At 45.2% G+C, this 18,722-nt stretch overlaps 1 protein-coding gene across 4 annotated transcripts in view; it reads left to right on the plus strand.

Moving 5' to 3' along the window:
- Positions 1 to 2,149: 2,149 nt before the first annotated feature.
- LOC104052150 (microtubule cross-linking factor 3) overlaps positions 2,150 to 18,722 on the plus strand; it is a 54,246-nt gene continuing 37,673 nt past the window's right edge. For 3 of the 4 annotated variants that reach the window (XM_064447328.1, XM_064447327.1, XM_064447329.1), the window contains exons 1-3: positions 2,496 to 2,863; positions 3,216 to 3,440; positions 6,871 to 7,029. In XM_064447328.1, the coding sequence (XP_064303398.1) occupies positions 2,588 to 2,863; positions 3,216 to 3,440; positions 6,871 to 7,029 (660 nt within the window). In that variant the 5' untranslated portion in view covers positions 2,496 to 2,587. Of the gene's footprint in view, positions 2,864 to 3,215; positions 3,441 to 6,870; positions 7,030 to 18,722 lie in introns of all 4 variants that reach the window. The other variant, XM_064447330.1, reaches the window with a different exon arrangement.

Raw genomic sequence — 18,722 nt, forward strand, 5'->3', positions numbered from 1 at the left:
TTGCCGCTGGGGAGGAGGCTGGGTCGCCGAGCTCTGTGAGGACGGGGCTGTCGGGCTTGGGCTCAAACGGGACTGTGCTAGTTAAAAGAGAAAAAATAAAAACCAAACAAACCCAACCCCCCCCAAAATAATCGGCCAAGGGAGCGGTAGGCGGCGGCCGGTCCCGGAATTGGGGGCACCGGCGGTGCTCCCGGCGGATCGCGGCTGAGGCCAGTGGCTTTGCTGCAGGGAAACTTCCCGGAAAGCTCCAGGTATAGCGTAGGGCTCCCGACTATTATTTTAAATTTAATTTTGGACGGTAGGTACAAGGCAGAGTAAGGGGTAGGACGCGGGATCTAAGATGAGTCCTGGCTTTTCGCAGTTTCTTTGGGTTTGGGTTTCGAGAGTGACATTTTGTACCTGTACGGCTCTGAACAACGGTGGTGTGGGAATTCTGTTTGTCTTGCTTAGCAGGGATGCAAAGCAAATCTTCTACAAGATAAAAGATATGTGATACAAGTGTAAGTTTTGATAGATTTACACTCCCATGCTCCCTTTTTACTAATTAATACCTGGGAAGTTTCTGGCAAATTGTGTCATTTTGAGCATTAATTTCCAGAATATTGGTTAAAATCAGTGCAGTTGAGAGGAAACCCCGTGCTCCTGCCAGTAAGAGCAGAGCAAACACAGCCTTATTGTCTGGTATGTTCCAGGGAGTAAACCAATTGTCAGGGTACCGTATAATGTCTACACTGACTTTGCCCAGTCCTGTTTCTTTCTTTATTCCCTGCTCTAGTAGGGAACGGCTAAGCCATGTTCTAGGAGGGAATCGTCAGGCCGTGTTGGGAATGCTGTCGTTTCTACTTTTGCTCATGTTTAAGGACAGTTGAATAAAGGCTATGCGAAAACAGTTTGTGGATCACAGCCATTATTTTCAGGATATATTAAGGAACATTAACAGCATGATATGGCTTTTAACAGCCCTTTTAAATAATCTGTTGGGGCCTCGATAACTCCAGTTTTGTCACCATGGGGGAAAATTGCCTTGTGAGCACCCTTCGGCGAATACCACATAACACCACGTACTGGCTGAGGGTGTATTCCTTGCTTCCTCTGTCTTGCAAATTATGCCTCAGTTCTATGTCAGCATAACCAGTAACAAACCTGGATCAGTCCGTAAGTCCTGACAATGCCTCTGGAAAACAAACTGGGACAAATCTGCACTTAGACACTGATTGAAGGGCCCCTTTCCTTTACGGCTCTCGATTCCCGGGTTTCGGAGGCCTAACGTCACCCTGGAAGAGCCGCTGTCAAAGCGGGAGGCAAATCTGTTGTTGCTTCCACGTGTGCAGCCCTTTGTACAGCAGCCTGTCCGCACTGGGCTGGGACGGACGGACACCTGGAAGGGGCATCTGAGGAGGCAGGCAGGTGCAGTGGCAACCCAGACCGGCACTCGGTTTGGCAGCGAGGGCGAGCGAGAGGGAAGGCAGCGTGTGGATGGAAATTGAGCTGGGATGCGGCACCCGGTCGGGGGAAGGGGTCGGCGTCGGGTGGGAAACCGCCCCAGGATGCAGGCGGGTGGCAACGGATCCGCCTCAGGCGTGCAGCGGGGGGTCCCGGCCGAAAGCCCCTCGCTCGGGGTCGACGCTGCGCTTCAGCCGGCCGGCTCGACCCGGCCGCCGGTGCCGGCGGGCCGCGGGGCAGGGCTGGGGAGCCGGGGAGTGAGGGGTTTGGGGCGGGGGCACTGCGGCGGCAGGCAGCTGGCACGCCGACCGCGCCAGCTCCCCGCCGCCCCCGGGCTGCCCGCCCCGTCCCCACCCCGACCGTCTTCTCCGCTTCTCCTCCCCCAGCTCTCAGGGCGGCGGCGGCGGGGGAGGCGGAGGACGCCGCCGGTGATGGACGTCTCCCCGAGATAGCCGCCGCCATGAGCCAGCCGCCTGCAGGGGGCGCCGCCGCCGCCGCCGAGCCTCGCCTCCACCCCGAGGGCAGCAGCGGCAGGAAGCAGCAGCGAGCCTCGTCTCCGGCCAGGGCCCGCGACACCCCCCCGCGGCCGCCGCCCGCCGCCGCTGCCGCCGCCGCCTCCCGCGCCGCGCCCGCCGTTGCCGCCGCCGCCGCCGCCGCCAAGGCCGCCTCGGCGCGCCCGCCGCCGGGCCCGGCCCCCAGAGCCGCCCGCGGCCGCGCCGCCGACAGGCCCGGGCGCGGCGCGGGGCCGCCGGGAGCTGTCCAGCCCGGCGCCGGTGCTGAACCGCCGCCCGCCGCCGCCGCCGGCGGGAGAGGCGCCGCCGAGGAGCCGCCGCCGCGCGCCGCCGAGCCCGCCGCGCTGCGCGCCGCCGAGGAGGCGCCCCCTGCAGGAGGCGGCGGCGGCGGGGGGGAGCGAGAGGGGGCGGTGGCGCCGCAGCCGCCGCCGCCGCCGCCCAAGCACTGGCGGGGGAAAGCGGGGCGGACGCCGCTGAAGGGCGCGGGGGAGGCGGCCCCGGCGCCTCCATCTTCTTCGGGCGCGGGGAAGGGCCGCGGGGCGGCGGGCGGCGGCGGGTTCTGGAAGGAGGGATGCCTGCAAAGTGAGCTCATCCAGTTCCACCTCAGGAAGGGGCTGGCGGCGGCCGCCCAGATGCAAACCAAGGGCAGCAACCACAGCAGCAGCGGCAGCGCTTCCTCCGCCTCCTCCTCCGCCGCCTCCGCGGCCGCCGCCCCGGTCGAGCCTCCCCCGGCCGCCCCCGCCTCCTCGCCCTCTGCCATGGCGGCGGACGGGGCGGAGGGGCTGCGGCAGGGCGAGGCGGACGGCGGCGCTGGGAGCGGCGCCCCCGAGGGCTCCCTGAGCTCGCAGCTGCAGGAGGAGATGCAGGAAGAGATGGAAAAGCTGCGGGAGGAGAACGAGAGCCTCAAGGTAAGGGGCCGGGGCGGCGGTGGCGGGGGCCGGGGCCAGGGCGGCGGCGGCGGGGGTCGGCGGGAACCGGGGCCGGGGCGGGCCGGGGGGCGCCGCCACCCCCGCCCCGGGAGGGGCCTCCCCGGCCGCCCTCTCCCCCAGCACTAGAGCTGGAGGCAGAGTTAAGGCGGCCCTGTCTCTGAACGTGCGGGCAGTGGCACTTTTCATTGCAGTGCTTTTAATGAGCTGGGTTGTATTTAGCTGGTGTCTCTGCGGGGGGAGCTCCATTTTGGCTGCCTTCCCCTCTACCTGCTGACATTTGTGCTTTGCACCCACCTGTTGCACCCCTGTCCTCTTCTCACCCTGGTGCCAGAACGAGATAGATGAGCTGAGGACAGAGATGGACGAGATGAGGGACAGCTTCTTCGAGGAGGACGCTTGTCAGCTTCAAGAAATGCGCCACGAACTGGAGCGAGCCAACAAGAACTGCCGGATCCTTCAGTACCGGCTGCGCAAGGCTGAGCGCAAGAGGCTCCGCTACGCCCAGACTGGCGAGATCGATGGGGAGCTCTTGCGCAGCATGGAGCAGGACCTCAAGGTACAGACGCGAGCAGGTGTCAAGGGAAGGGAGTGCCTCAGATGGAGACACAAGTGTGCACTCGGTCCTTATGACTCAGGGATTTCCATCTGTTCTGTCGCACACTGTGCACCCAATGGAGCCCGTAGGATAGCAATGGCCAAGCTTAACTTGGTAACAGAAGCCTTTTAGAATGTAGGTAGGCTATTTTCAGCTTCAGTCCAATAATTTTTTGTAAATAAATGCAAACAGTGATTCAAATGCAAAATTGGATCTAGGGGTTTTGGATCTTTTATGATGAATGCAAAACATACCCTACCACTGCAAAATTAAACCAGCCTCACTGAGTCGCCCCATTGACTTTGAGAGGATTGCTGTACTCTTCAGTAAAGATTTCACAGGACTGGTAGATTCAGTACTTGCAGAGCCACAACATGAAACCCTGACTCTGTTGGCGCCAGTGGAAAAACTGCTGTTATCTTCAGTGAAGGCAGGATTTTCCACATCCACCTGAAACCACAGACACATCAAATTTCAATGTGTAATCAGCTGTATTTAATCCGTAACATCGGAATGAGCCACAGCCCATTGTTGAGAAAAAGTGTCAGTCCTTATTTAAAGATTGTTGTTGGCAAAATATCCATCATCTCCATTGGAGATTGGTGCAGTTATAGAAAAAAACCCTTTCTTGCACCAGTTGGAAGTTGTTTAGTTTCCGCTTCTGTCCACTAGACTTTGTTAAGGCTCCTACTGAATCAGGACTCTCAAATTTTTCCCAGTCGACTGGTCATCTCCCTCCATTTCTCATGGAGGTACAAGGCCTGTGTATAGCAACATTTGTCCACTGTATAGAGCTCGTTACCTATGGCTTGTTAGATTCAGTGGGCTGTAGTTGAAAATGCTGATTTAATATATGATCAGGAACAAGGTCATTCTTAAACTTCTTTCTGATAAACATAATGGATTGAGAGTCTGTTATTCCCAAGCCTGGTTTGTAGACTTGGATCATTTTTTCTGAAAGTTTTCCAGCTTATCATAATTCTTATTAAAATAAAGACACCAGTCCAAGCCATGTTCCAGTAATTTTCTCACTCAAGCCATTTCAAATGCCAATATCCTTTGCTTGCTATTCCTTTCCTGTGCATATTCAAACCCCACATTTGCTACTGTGACAGTTCTGTAAGTGCAGCTGTTCACATGGCTCCTGACAAAACAGTGTCTTCCTGGTCAGAAGCAAAATGACCCGTGTCAGGAGTCAGATGGAATTGCTGATCGAAGCAAGGGACATTTTCTACACTCAGAATGACGCCTAGGTGAATATTTGAGACACGCACCTTTGCAGGCAGAATTTGAACGTGAAGCTTCATGTCCCAAGTGAACATTGCGATTCCAGCTTCTAGAGCTGATTTCTTTGTTGGCTCAACGTTACTTTGTACTAGCAAGTAATACATGAGCGGGGCCTGGGGGGGAAATGGACTCTGTGGTGAGTTGCTCACCTGCAGTATAGGAGATGTTAGCTAAGGCCTTAGGTTGAGCTGGGCAAAGAGCTCACCTTGATTAGGATTTTCCCCCATGTCTTTCCAAGTAACCATATAACTGACTGTTTGGAAAGAAATAGTGTTATTGCAAAGCGTTCCCACAGATCACAAATGTGTTCTGCTTTGGATTACGGATGAATGTCTAATGCCAAATTTCTGCCAAATTGCATTCCAGGTGCTGGCTAAGTGTCATGGTAATTCACGTGCAGTTCTCTGTAGTGTTCCCGAGTCCTCTTCTGAAGCATTTCTATCCAAAATAACATTGTCCGTTTTGCATGGGTAATATATTAGGGGACTTAAACTTTTGGAGATACAGCCATGTGTATAGTGGTATGAAAATGCATATTGCATGAGTGAGTCCCATTTCCCATGTGATCTAGAATGCTCTGTAGGATTTCCCCACATTAATTGCTTCTCCACCAAATTTTGTGTCAAAAAATCACTAACAGTAATGATTTTGTTATTTGGTTGTATTTACTGGTACAGACTATATCTACGGACTGAAGACAGATTCTGACAGGATGCTGTTAAAAATGTCCCCCACGATTTTCCATTTGCTTTGGTTTGGCAACCAGATGAGCAGTTTAATACCGAGTATAGGAAAACACATCAAGATATAGCCCTGTGGTGTGATTCTGAGCTCATCCTGCAGTCTCTTTGGAGTATGGTTATAATTGAAATTCCTCGCCACTCTCTCTTTCTGTTGGGCATTATGTGTCTTGAGTGTGCATGCAGTGGGGGAGGTTATTGAATGATCTTGTGCTACACTGCAGTGTTGTATCAGTAATTCACACACACTGGGTTTCTTGTGAGGGGAGGCTGAGTCACTAGCTGCTCTTGTTTTCTGATAGGTCCGATTCTTCTAGACTGCTTGCTTGCAATTATTTTTTTCTTTAGAGTTTTAGTATGTCAAAGAGAGTTCTTTGACATACAGACATAAAGATGGTCCTAGTGAAAGCCATAAAGGATAGCTCTCTGAACTCCCCTAGCCAATGCTAAGAAGGATTAATTATACTTTCCAATGTCCTAAAAAAGCAGGAAATTAGGCCTTTCAAGCTATGTGTCTAAATCGCCATCATAACAGTGATTAGTGTATATTTAAATATTTTTGGTGCACGATTACAGTTTCTGGTGGTTTCACAAAGTACAATGCAAGTGGCTTGGATGGCAAAATTCTCATTACTTTACATGAAGAAGAGAAATTAGGTCTTGACATATGCCTTTTAACTCTATTCCTGTGAAAATGCATTAAAAAAAGAAAAAAGCAAAAACCTTAGTGTTCCTTTTCATTTAAAATATTGGACATCAATTTGGTTGACACAAGGTCAGTAAAAACATTGTCTGTTCATGTTTTACTATTTAACTTAACCACAAGTAGTAAATATCAGATAATTAGATTAACTGTCCATGAAGGAGAGAGAAACTAGCAAGGTCCAAATAAAGATGTGTCTGTTTGTGGTCCTATAATAGGCCCAGGTAGGGTAGGCCTGGAGATGGTGGGCCCTGCTTTGAGATGCTTCTGCAAGTCGAGTATTGGAAGGGCATATGCCTTAGTGCATTGAAAAACAGAAACTATTGAGGGAAAATAGATGCTGCACTGTCTCCAGGAATAATGAAGGTCCTGTTTTACTGTTGACATAACAGGATCTAAGAAGGAGTTGTGGTTTAGTGTCTAATGTGGTTTCCAGTGAAGTCCATAGGAATAATATACCATTTTTTGGTAGGAATCAGCTTGAATTTGGAATAATTTAGAATTCTATCTGTAGATGTCCTTGTCTACATGGGTCCTTTCATACCGCTTCCATCAAAACAATCAGAATTAACCTGTAAATGGTTGCTTAGGCACTAAGCACTGCAGCAGTAATTCTTTCTTTTTTTAATCTTTCTTCTGAAATATCATTCATTTCATTTAGGTTGCAAAGGATGTGTCGGTGAGACTTCACCATGAGTTAGAAAATGTGGAAGAAAAACGTACTGTAACAGAAGATGAAAATGAAAAATTAAGACAGCAGCTTATAGAAGTTGAAATTGCCAAACAAGCGCTACAGAATGAACTGGAAAAAATGAAAGAGGTTAGTGTTGCTATTCTACACAAAGTACTTGAAGTTCTGAAATTATTATTGCTGAACTAATTGGTTTTCTCCCTATAGCTTGTTTTGGGGCACAAAATGTGTCAGGCAAAAGTTGACAGTTGCCAAGAGTGCTGAAGTACAACTTGGTGACTGGGAAGCTGAGAACAAACTGAAATATTTGGTGTTTCGAAGGCGAAACAGAAACCACACTGTGGCTTTGTTTTTCCTACACAAGGAGGGAAATGTGGAACTGATGGTTACAGAGTTCAGAGGCTTTGAGACATTGTACTTGTGTTAAGATACATGCAGAAAGAGTGCTGAAGGGAGTCAGAGGCATCTGACTTTGCAGATGATGTTCCCCACAGGTTTTTACAAACACCAGTATTTTTCCCTTGTTAAATGCTACTAGGGACTAGCAGGCACACTGAGACTGGGGATTAGCCACCTCCCCATCTTGCTTACTCGTGCTCTTTTGGAAGTACTGGAGAGTGAGAGACTCTACCTGGCCTTTCAGTCAAAGCGTAATTTTACATTATATCTAATTCATCTTCATAATTACTCCATTCGCCATTATACAGATGCAAGATACCGTGCCATTAAGTAAGCATAAAATTGTATTGCAGCAGTAATAGCCTGGCCAACAGACATAACAAAGCACGCAGTAAAAAGAGAAACTGTTGACTGAGAATGACTTCTCAAAACAGATTTTAGAAGCAGCTCTCCAGCTCATTGTTTAAAGTTCAATGAACGACACTGATTTTCACTTTTAGTAATATTCCCTAGCAGGAAGGCCAATGTCTACTTTGACCTTGTATGAAGCAGAAGAGATGTATTTCAGTGTTTAAGAAAGGCAGGAAATTTTCAGTTGTATGGCAAATTATAGTATTTTTAGGAACTGCAAGTTCTTACTCTAAGTGATGTAGTATTAAAAATGTTCATGTTTTCTTCACAGGAACTGAATTTCAAACGTGTTAGTAGAGGATAAACAGGTGGTTTTTTTTACTTTTTACTGCTTTTCCAGATAATTGCAGAGTTGAAAAGGGCATGAAATTGGAGCCTTATTCAGCTTCCCTCTCCTCTGCCTGAAACTTTCTTCTGTTTTCAGTCTAGTTTCTGCCATCACATCCAACACCGTTTCCGGGAGTATCTTCTTTATGAGAGCATGATCTTTCTGTAATTACCCATACAACTTGTTGTTAAGCTTGACTTTACTCCAAGTTTTCGATTTTTCTTGTCCGTTCAGACTCTACTTTCTTGTAGATTCCCATTTCTGGATCCTTTCCTCCTGCCCTGTGATAGTTTGTACCACAGCAAGCTTCTGTTTCTTACGGATCTTCAGGTTACAATGAAGTGTAGTGGCAATTTAGTAGCTTATGCTCTTTGGGAGCTATGTAACTGCAGGAAATTAACCCAATAAATAGGCTTTTTTGCCTCTGTTATGAGTAGTCACTTTCTCCTTATCTTGATTCTTCCCTCTGGCCCACTGTGCTGAACTACAGTCTGCTGCTCTCGTACTGCTCTCCACTTCTTTCTGTAGCTTAGGTGTCTTCCCCTTCCCCCTTTGTGGTTGGTATCAGTGGAAGGATACTTGGGACTCCAGAAGAAAGTGTCATGTCATGTTTAAGCTAGGGGCTCTCCTACACAACACTATTTCCATGAAGCTGAAACAGATGGATGATTCCCAATGGTACAGAATGGGAGCACTGAGCCAGAATGGAAAAATGCAGTAAGAATTTACACCAGAGCAGAGGTGGAATGGACAAAGAGTCAGAAATACATCCTGATACTGAAGCGGAGAGGAGAACTGCCATACGCAGTCATTTTATGTGTCATCATAATTAGGCAGGAGTTTTCATTTATGCATTTCAAACAGGCTGCTGAGTCCCCTTCAGTAGGAGAAGGCTGCTTTTCAGGCTAGGACTTTCAGCGCAGTATGGGGAAGCTGGAGGATGGTTGAGGTGGTGCAAGTCAGAGAAAAGCAAGTTTGAAGTGAAGCCAAATTATTATGCAATTTGCAAGCATGCCATGACTTGGGGGACCAATGGAAGGGTGCTTATGAAGAACACTAATTTGAATTAGAAATTCTTTTTAATTTGAAATTTATAATTTGTGAAGAAGCTATGAAAATGTTAACATGAAACAACCATGAAAACCACCCAAAGCAGTCTGAAGTGCATTAGAATTTTTCTGTGACAAATAACCTTTTCTTCTTCTTTGGCAATTGGAGGTTTCATGCATCTTAAATGTCATTGTCATATAGTCATAATGTTCATTTTCTGTTTGCTTGCGAGCTATTTCCTCCAGATTCATGGGTTTAGAACCCTTTCTCATTTCAGTACAGCCATTATAACGAATGCAACCTCCTGATTAAGGAAGTTCAACCCAGCATAAATAGGAATGCAGATTCAAGACCTTTTGTCTGGATTGTGATCTTCACTTTACTGAGCTTAGAATTAATGAGAGAGTTAATCTCCAAAGACAATGAAGCATTTTTATTTTACAGCATAATAACAGTGCTCAGAGTATGTAATGACTGATTTCTGTACTTTTATGTCATCGAATGTACTGCAAAAACACAAACCTTCCCATTCTTCTTAAAATCTGTTTATGTATAATCGCCATGGGAAATTTGTTCTCCTTTTATAATGAACAGTGTGAGATAGCAGAGAATGGTTAAAAGACTTAACAGAAAACATTGGAGGCAGAAGCGTAATTTATTGTTAGGTAGTCTCTAGAGCAGGGCCAAAGCCAAAGTTCTCTCTGTGTAGATTCTATATTGTTTTAAAAAGCATGGTAGACTTGACTGGAAACATGTATAAAAGATAAGTGCTAGCAGATGTGTTTGTGTAGAGTAAAATCTAGAGTTCTCCAGTGAACATTTGGGTGATTATCGACTTGTGAATGTATTTGTCCATTAATATACAGAGAAAATTTCTGTTTACTTCCTTGGTTTGGAGCTTTTGAAAAAAATAATGATGATGTATTCCATGAAAAATGGAGATTTTGTTGATGGCAGCAGAAGCTTGCAAACATCCAGGATTTGGAAGGTATTCCAGCAAAGCATACATTTTCTATCAGTTACTCTTACTTTCAATCCCCCAACCTGCAGCTATTTCATTTAGTCTTATTCCTGCATACATCCACATGGAAACACAAGGTTTTTAATATGCATTGTCAGTTCTCAGAATTTATTGGTAGCAACTGCTGCTGATCTCCTCTTTATTATTTGTTATTATTAATTGTTATGCTTTTTGGGAAGCTGAAAACAAGCTAGAGAAATTGCTTCCTAGAAGAAAGAGAAACCAGCTGTAGCTAAATTTAACTTGTTGAGATATTAAAAAAAAGTTAGTGAGTTGTTAATTAATTAATTAATTAATGTTTATTAATTTGATGGTAACAGTTTGTTGAAATCTAGCTAACTCTTGTAGAGCTTTTTGTGATAGTAGTATGAACTAAGAATTCATTCATTTGCTATAGCTATGTAGGAAATGCCCAATTAGCCATGCTTTAGGTGATTCGTCGTGAGAAAAATGAAGTAGGGGGGAAATATGAGAGATGTACTGGACCCTGGGCTTTACAAATCCTCACTGCAATGCAGAAATATAATTACAAAAGGCACAGTGTTTTTCAGAGACATATGTCTTTCTGGATAGAAATAAATGGCTATGCTAGTGCTCCAAGCTGGGCAGATGCAAGGCAGCTCAGTTCTTACAGCCACATTAGGGCGATGTTGTCAAGCTACCATTTTCTTGTGCGATAACCATGGCTACACAGAATATGAACTAGAGGTGTCTTTTGTCCTGTCAGTTCAGACTGCAAGCAGAGGAGTTTATGCCTCCCTACATGGATCTGTGTTTTGGTGGAGTGGTGCCTGTCTTGTCAGTCTGTTTTGCACGTTGCATGGAAATGGAAGAAGGCAGCAGGGTCTGGGGAACCAGGCACTGGAGCTGGGAGGATGAATCTGAATTCTCTTCTTGATTTTGATACTAACCTGCTGTGGGACCACGGGAAAGTAATTACATTTTTCTGCTTACTCTTGCAACCTTAACCTGCCCTGTTTATGCACAGATTAGCCCTCCATATATCTCTGAGTGCTCAGGCTGCACAGAAATCAGGAGGGTAGCTGGAAATTTCACAACAAAAGCTGCTGTAAAAAAAAAAACACAAAACAACCAAACAAAACCCAAACAACTCCCCCCAACCAAAAACTGGAGAGCTGTGAAAACAATTGTTAAGGGGTGATCCTGTTCCAGTCCCCTTGATCACCAATATCAGCTTGCTCACTATGTCTCTGATAAAAATCCAGTCACTCCTTTCTCACAGACCTTTCCCTCTCTAAGCCCCTTCTCTTGCCATTTAATCACAACCACTTATTTCCAGTCTTTCTCCTATAGCTCACAAAGTCTCAGATTCTCCAGAGTCTTTCTCAGACTTGATTCTGTGTCTGTTTTTTTCCTTTTCCGTCTTGTAGTAGTGGCTATTTAGCTGTCTTCTGGTTCCTAAGTCCCAGTCTTGTCCTTTTTCTTCTCATTCCCGCCTTCCCTGCATCCTTCCAACTATTCACAAATGTCCAATCTCCTCTCTAGAGTTCAAGTCTTTTCCATTTCATTTTCCTCTTATTCTACTCTGAGTATATTATGCCCATTTCTTAGTTATATCTTCTCTTCTCTGTGAAATTTGTCCTTTTCCCATGATTCTTCCAAGCCCTCGTATAAATCTGTCAGCTCCCTTGGTTTGTTGTGCTCCTTTCCTTGTTTCCAAGACTTAGCTCTTCACTTTTGCATCTGGACCGAGAGCAGTGGAGGATCACTTACTGTGCTAGGAAACAGCAACTATATCACTGTGAGCGCTGGAGGAAAGGTTTCTGGTTCTAATGCCTAGCCTCAGCTTTATCTAGGCCTGCATGGGGCAAAAATTGCAGGACTAGTTAGGCCTTGCCTTCTGGCCTGGAGTTGGAACATAATCTGTCAGCTGGAGAAGATGTGCAGGTTGATAGCTGGGGTGGGAGAGTTGTGGTAATTTGTAAATACCAAATTTCCAGCAACTTAAACTGGTAAACTCCAAGAAATAATTACCTGGTAATGTATAGAAATGGAAGATTTCTGAAAGGTTACAGTGTGGCCAGTCATGATTTGGATGAATTAGAAAAGTATGAGGTACATATTGTATACAGACACAAAAATGTTCCAAAGCATGCAAACCAGAATATTATCTTCTTGGAAAGAGCTGAATAATTTTGCTGAAATTTTCCAAAATATTTACAATGTTGATAACTTATTCTGAGCCAAATGCTTGGCATGGAAAATCTGCAACATCTAAAATGTGGTGAGGTTGTAAGGAACCAGAAACAAGTTTCATAATGGGTGGTGGTTTGCAGCATTTCCAATAGGCAAGGCAACCATATCCAACAGTAGCATTATGTTTTTGGATGCTTTCAGAATCAAAACTTTCTTGTCTGCTATTTATCTTGGTCCCTTCTCTCAGGACCTTAAACTTCACCATCTCACAGTTGGGGCTGCCAGTGACACCCATTGGCCATCAAACCCCTGACCGATGCTTCCTTATTTGCAAGAGGTCCATGAGGATGATTCCCACAGCTGACTTGTTTATCGCCTGGGGCACAAATTGTCTTCAATCCATTGTAGAAATCATGTGACATTTTCTAGTTGTCTGAAAAACACTTCATCTATTTCCTCTTACTCATTCAGATGGTCTGTAGAAGACACCCCAAACGATGCCACCCATGCTTATCTGTCCTTTGGTTCTTACCCTTAGCTCGCAGCTGGCCCACCTCCCATTACAAGGCAATGCTACATGCAATTGAACTGCTCTTTTGTGCAGAGCACAACCCTTCTTCCTCACCTTTAGAGTCTGTATTGATCCATGGCTGCACTCTAGGCATGTGAGCTATCCCATCATTTCTCTGTGATCCCAGTGAGGTCACAGCTCTGTAACTGTGGATGGATTTCTAGATCCTGTTTTTTTCCCATGCTGCATCATACAAGTCACTGGAGATGGGTACTTGGTTGTGCTGCCTTGAAAGGGAAAGTTTGAGCTGTTTACTGTTTCCCAAGCACTTCCTCATTGCACCTCATGTTTTCATTTCTCTTCAGAGTTTGAGCCTTATTTCAGTTTGAGCTGGTAATGGAGGGAGTAGGGACAAGGTAGAGAGAGATGAGACAGTAGTACACCTGCTGATGTGGCTGATCAGCTTCACAGGATCAGTGTAGTAAGTGGTACTCTTCGAAGAGTTGCAGTAATTTACTTGCTCCTGGCACCAGATGGCAGCAGGGGAGGGTTTAATAAGTCCCTCACAAGCCCAGTTCCTTCCTGGGTCTTTTGGAGTATCCAAATACCAAGTCTATCAGCAACACTTCTACTAAAAGTGCCTTTAAGCAGAGGGTTTCCTTGATGTGGAATCTCAGTTTGTTGCCTCATGAAAATTCAATTTGCTTTGGTGAAAAGAACAACAGGATAATGAGGAGGCTTTTTAAAAAAGAGGTGAGAAACAAGTCTCTGCCTGAGTTTGTACAGGAAAAAGCAAAGTCCTCTGTCTCCAAGTGTGACTCAGTGATTCTCTAAGCGCCACGTCCCTGCAGATACAGAACCAACAGTTACTTCTGTCAGACTTGCTTATGTGAAATTGTTACCTTTGGTATCATGCCCAAACTATTTTCTTCCTTTAAAAACAGTACTCAGCAGGGATGCTATTAATCATCTGTGAGGGTGTGACTCTGACATCTTTGCTCAGAGCACACTACGATTTCACAGTGAGCAGAATAAGCGGAGTTTGCTTCAGTTTAGTTCTTTGAGAAAAGTATCATAATGGAGAAAAAAATTAATTTCTGTTACAAAACCTGTTGTAGTAATTCTCTGAAAATGTCATGCCATAAAGAGGAAAAAAATTATGGGCACTTGAGAAGTAGTTTACACTTAAACCTCATAAAATTACATTTTAATTATGTATCGGCCACCAGCAATTCACATGAGCCATTTGCTTCAAGACAGTTTATCAAAACTGAAAATAAACAGCCTAATGGTCAATAATAATATAGCTCTAAAACATATGTAATAAATAGTGAATGATTTCAAAAGAATGAAACTCAAAAAATATCTTATTGTGAAGAGGTTTTGTGAGTAAAGATGCCTTGAGGTGTTTTTTTTTTCAGAGAGTCATCGAATCCAGTGTGCTGCTATGTGGATCCTGTTGAATTGCCTTAAAATTTGCAAGGATGTGTAAAAGGAGTGGCAGCATTGCTTGCTAAGGGGGAAGCAATAATGAAAGAATGGCAACTGTAGTGAAAAAGAGTGTATCTTTTGGAATACGTTTAAAACAGAAAAGAATTTAGCCATCACAAAATAAAGTTATGTTTGATCAATTGTTTTGAATCTGTAAACATAATGCTGCTACTCTGGTTTGATGGGGGCATGGGAGTTCCATCCTTGTGGCAGAATGTTACCTTGTTTTCCCTCCCTTCTGTGATATCAGCAGCCTTAGATTTGCAAGTCCTCTTCTCAAAGTTGTTATTGATACTACATACAGTCTTCAGGTAAAATCAGAGTCTCTTTGCAGTAAGCTCTATTTTAGAGAACAAAAAAAAAGTAATGAACATCTTTAAAAAAAAAAACGAACCAGAATGGAGGCAGAGAATAAGAGCCAAACTTCCAAACACATAGAAACTATGCTTTAGAGAAAGGATATAAGTCCCTACATTCTGGTCTCAGGTCAGCACCTGAGACCTTTTTTTTACTTGGATCATTCTTCTCAAAGTTGTTCTTCGCTACAGAATTGCTTCCATTAGTCAAAAACTATATTTGTAAAGTAAATCAGGCTAAGGAAGGGCCCACACACTGACAAGAGATTGCTAGCGCATCCCTCAGATGGTTTTGGCCCAGATCAGCTATCACTGCTTCAGTGCTTGGGCATGATTTGGGGTCTAGCTGGGTCAGAGCTTATTCCTGATTGACAATTTGGATGTGGTCCTGCTTGTTTGGAAGGAAGCTGTAGGGAAGGTTAGCTGTATTGTCATTTTAGCTGAAAGGAGACTGAATTGTGGAGTGCCAGTTGGCATCAGGTCCTGAGAACAGTCCCATACCATTTAATTTTCTAGTGTAAAAACTATGCAAAAGGTCTCTGGCTTGGTTTGGAGCCAGATGAGATGGCAAATGAGACACAGAACAGCAAGTCCAGTCCATTGCTGCCATGTGAATTCCTGCTGCAGAGCATTACTGGCAAGGGGCAATCACCAGCAGTGGCAAAGCCAACACAACTGGCATGCCCAGTCATCTGCGGGAGTAATGGACATTGCAGCAGCTGTGGCTCAGGTGGTGGATGGTAACTGGCTACCATAGAAAATGGTCTGTGAGCATGAACTGACAGTGGGAAAGGCCAGAAAAGATTTATCTCTGTTGCTACAGACTTTAGGGTATGACTTCCTTGAGATCTAAAGGAGAAATAAAGCCTTTTATATCACATCACCGAAGTAGGCCATCTTGCTAGTAATTTCAATAAGGTCCCTAAAGTATGATACTGCATGAACAAATGGAGGAAAGTTCGGGAGATCCAGTATTGCTTGGTTTATATTCAGTCACCTCCTAATCATTTGTTGGCACTGTGCTGTTTGTAAGCCTGAGAAGTTTACTTATTTTCTAGGAAAAGGCAATGTTTTTAGGACTCTGTAATGGTCTTCAATCACAGAAGACAAGTTTTTATTTTTGCACTTCCCAGTTTCAGTATTTCTTTACTCAAGTGGACTTTCAAGTGTCTATATACATAATTTAGACATAGAGATATCAACTCAATTGCTCAAATGAAGGAAAAAGTTGCCAGGTAACTTAAAAGTGTAAGAATGAGCTCCCTGGTACAGCTGGCTTTTCGACAGCTGTCATGCTACCTTTCACAGCTGTATCCATAGTTGTATCCATAGACAGTACATAATCCACACTGGTTCTTCTGTTGTTGTTTTGCTTAAGTTTTTTAATAATATATTATGCTTTTAAAATTACTATTGTTTTATTTATGCCCATTTTGTAATTTTTGGCAGGTCTCTGGAATTTTTTTGTAAGACACTGTATGATTTGCTTAGTTTCTTGAATAAAGATATTGCGTGATAGAGGGGGCAAACTTGACCACTTTGTACTGCTACAAAAGCATGAATGGGTGTACAGAGGTAGGCCAGGATTCTCCAGATTTAGAGGAAATCCAGATGACTTTGCAAAATTGCTTTCTATCAGCTGGAAGGCTTTATGGAAGCAGAACAGAGATATTTTCTAAGTGCTGAACCAGACTAGCTACATGTTTTCATATGGTATCAATATACACCAAATGTCATAACCTTCCTGGAAGTCTCACCAAGGCTTTGATGAATAATAGTAATACATGATTTCTCTCCCTTATACCACTGTGTTCAGTCTACTGCTTAAGTGCACCAGTCCCTTCAAAGAAACATCTGGAAAAACAGAGCATTTGCAATGTGCTGATACAGGTCAAAGCTGAGCTTGTTTCAGATTGAAAGGAATATTACCATAGCTTTGTTTCTCTTCAGTGCATGTGCTCATTGCTGGCCTCAGGGCTGCCTTTCTCATAGTCTTAAATTGAGCACTTCAGCAACCCCACATGAAACAATTTTCTGTGTTTACATTCTCTGGTGCTGCTAGCAAGTCTACAGTTAAAAAACCAGGGCACTCTGTAGCCTGGTAGATTTACTTGGTATTCTGCACATAGAATTTCCCAGTGTATCTTTCAGGTACCTGTGTTCCTCATGGCTCTTTGGCAGAGCCTTACAGCCCTAGGTAGTTTGTCCTGGCTTTAGGAGAGTAAGCAGAAACTAGCACCATGGAGGTAAGCACTGTCCTGTGTTTTGGCTGAACTCAGCTGCCAGCGTGAGGAAGGAGAACCTTGTCACATCATAGTACAGATGGCTGTTCTGGAGCATGTCATGGGCCCTCAGGGAGTAACCTCAGTGCAGTTTCCAGTGTAAAAACAGGTGAAAGAGACTAGCAAGACCTGAGATGGGAGCACAGACAACAGAGCCATATGCAACAAAACTATCACAGAAATTTACTGTTCAATGGATTACTCATTACTTTTTCAGAATGATGGTTCTGAGAACTTAGGTGGCTAGTGTGAAGTACCCAGCACTTACAGGATCAGAAAAGCCAACTGAAGCAATTATAGCTTCCTTATGCACTGCTATACATGATTAGTAAGTCATTCCTGAAGGAGAGATGATACTGTTTGATAACTAGTAACCTAATGGCACGTAGTAGGATGCAAAAGATGTAGTGTGATAATCTGGGCTTTTGATTGGGCTGTAAATCTTGGTCCTTTTCTTTAAATGTTGTTGCCTAAGCAATCTTTTTTTTTTTTTTTTTTAAATAGAGGCAATCCAGCTTAATGTTTTGTTGCAAATGCTTGATAATGTCTCTTGCATTTGTCTCCAGTGCACTTAAAAATAAAAGATTATGCAGTGTGGTGAGGCTGTTGGTTGCAGCACTGTGAATTTTTGAATGGTCTATCCCAGCGTGCAGGAAATTAAGTGAAGGTGATCCTAAAGGAATGTAAAGACATTTTCAGAACATACAGGGATGAGGTTAGAAAAGCCAGAACCCACCTGGAGCTGAATCTGGTGAGGGACACTAAAGGGCAACAAGAAGGGCTTCTACAGGTATATCAGCAGCAAAATGAAGATGAGGGAAAATGTGTGCACGTTGGCGAATGATGCAGGGAGCCTCTTCCATAACATTCTCCTAGACAAGCTGATGAAGTATGGGCTAAATAATTGGACAGTGAGGTTGACTGAAAACTGGCTGATGAACTACCAGGCTCAAAAAGTTATGATCAGCAGCACAAAGTCCATATGGAGGCTGGTGACCAGTTGGTGTACCTGTCAGGGAACAGCAAGGGCCAGCTTCTCTGAGGGTCTGGGAGCCAGGAGCCAGGCACAGTTACACAGCCTGTAGGGCAGGGGCCCCACCAGACAGGGCCCATTTCAACAGTACCTGAGCAAAGTGACCAGAACAAGCCTGGGGACGGCAGCTGGGATCAACCAAGAGTCCAGATCATCCAATGGGGTTGTGGTGACAAGGCAGGCCTGAGATTAAACTGGGAAGTCAATCCACAGGTGTAGTGATCATGAGGCAAGTGCAAGGTCAAGCAGGAAGTTAGGCCACAGGTGAGGGTTAAGATCAAGAGGGTCCGTGGCCATGCACACCTATGACAGAGCTGGATACAGCTAAAATGTAGTTCAGGCAGGGACTCAGGGTCCAGATCTGAGGTTAGATGGAGCTCCTGGGCCCATGGCAGACCTGTGGGTGGAAGTCCCAGGTGAAGCTCATAATGGTAATCATAGAGTCATAGAATGATTTGGGTTGGAAGGGGTCTTTAAAGGTCATCTAGTCCAACCCCCCTGCAATGAGCAGGGACATCTTCAGCTAGATTAGGTTGCTCAGAGCCCCATCCTATTAACATACTGAGCCCTCTGGCAGGACTCCAGGGGTCAACGCTTGGCCAAGGGTGTTCAACATCTTCATTACTGACCTGGATGAGGCCAGCAGGTCAAGGGTGTGGTCATTCCCCTCTACTCAGCACTGGTGACACCACACTTGGAGTGCTGGGCCCAGTGCTGCGCTCCTCAGTGCAAGAGAGGCATGGACATACTGGAGCAAGGGCTGTGAAGACGGTTAAGGGATTG

The sequence above is a fragment of the Phalacrocorax carbo genome, chromosome 3 (genome assembly GCF_963921805.1).
Source record: "Phalacrocorax carbo chromosome 3, bPhaCar2.1, whole genome shotgun sequence".
Lineage (NCBI taxonomy): Eukaryota > Metazoa > Chordata > Aves > Suliformes > Phalacrocoracidae > Phalacrocorax > Phalacrocorax carbo.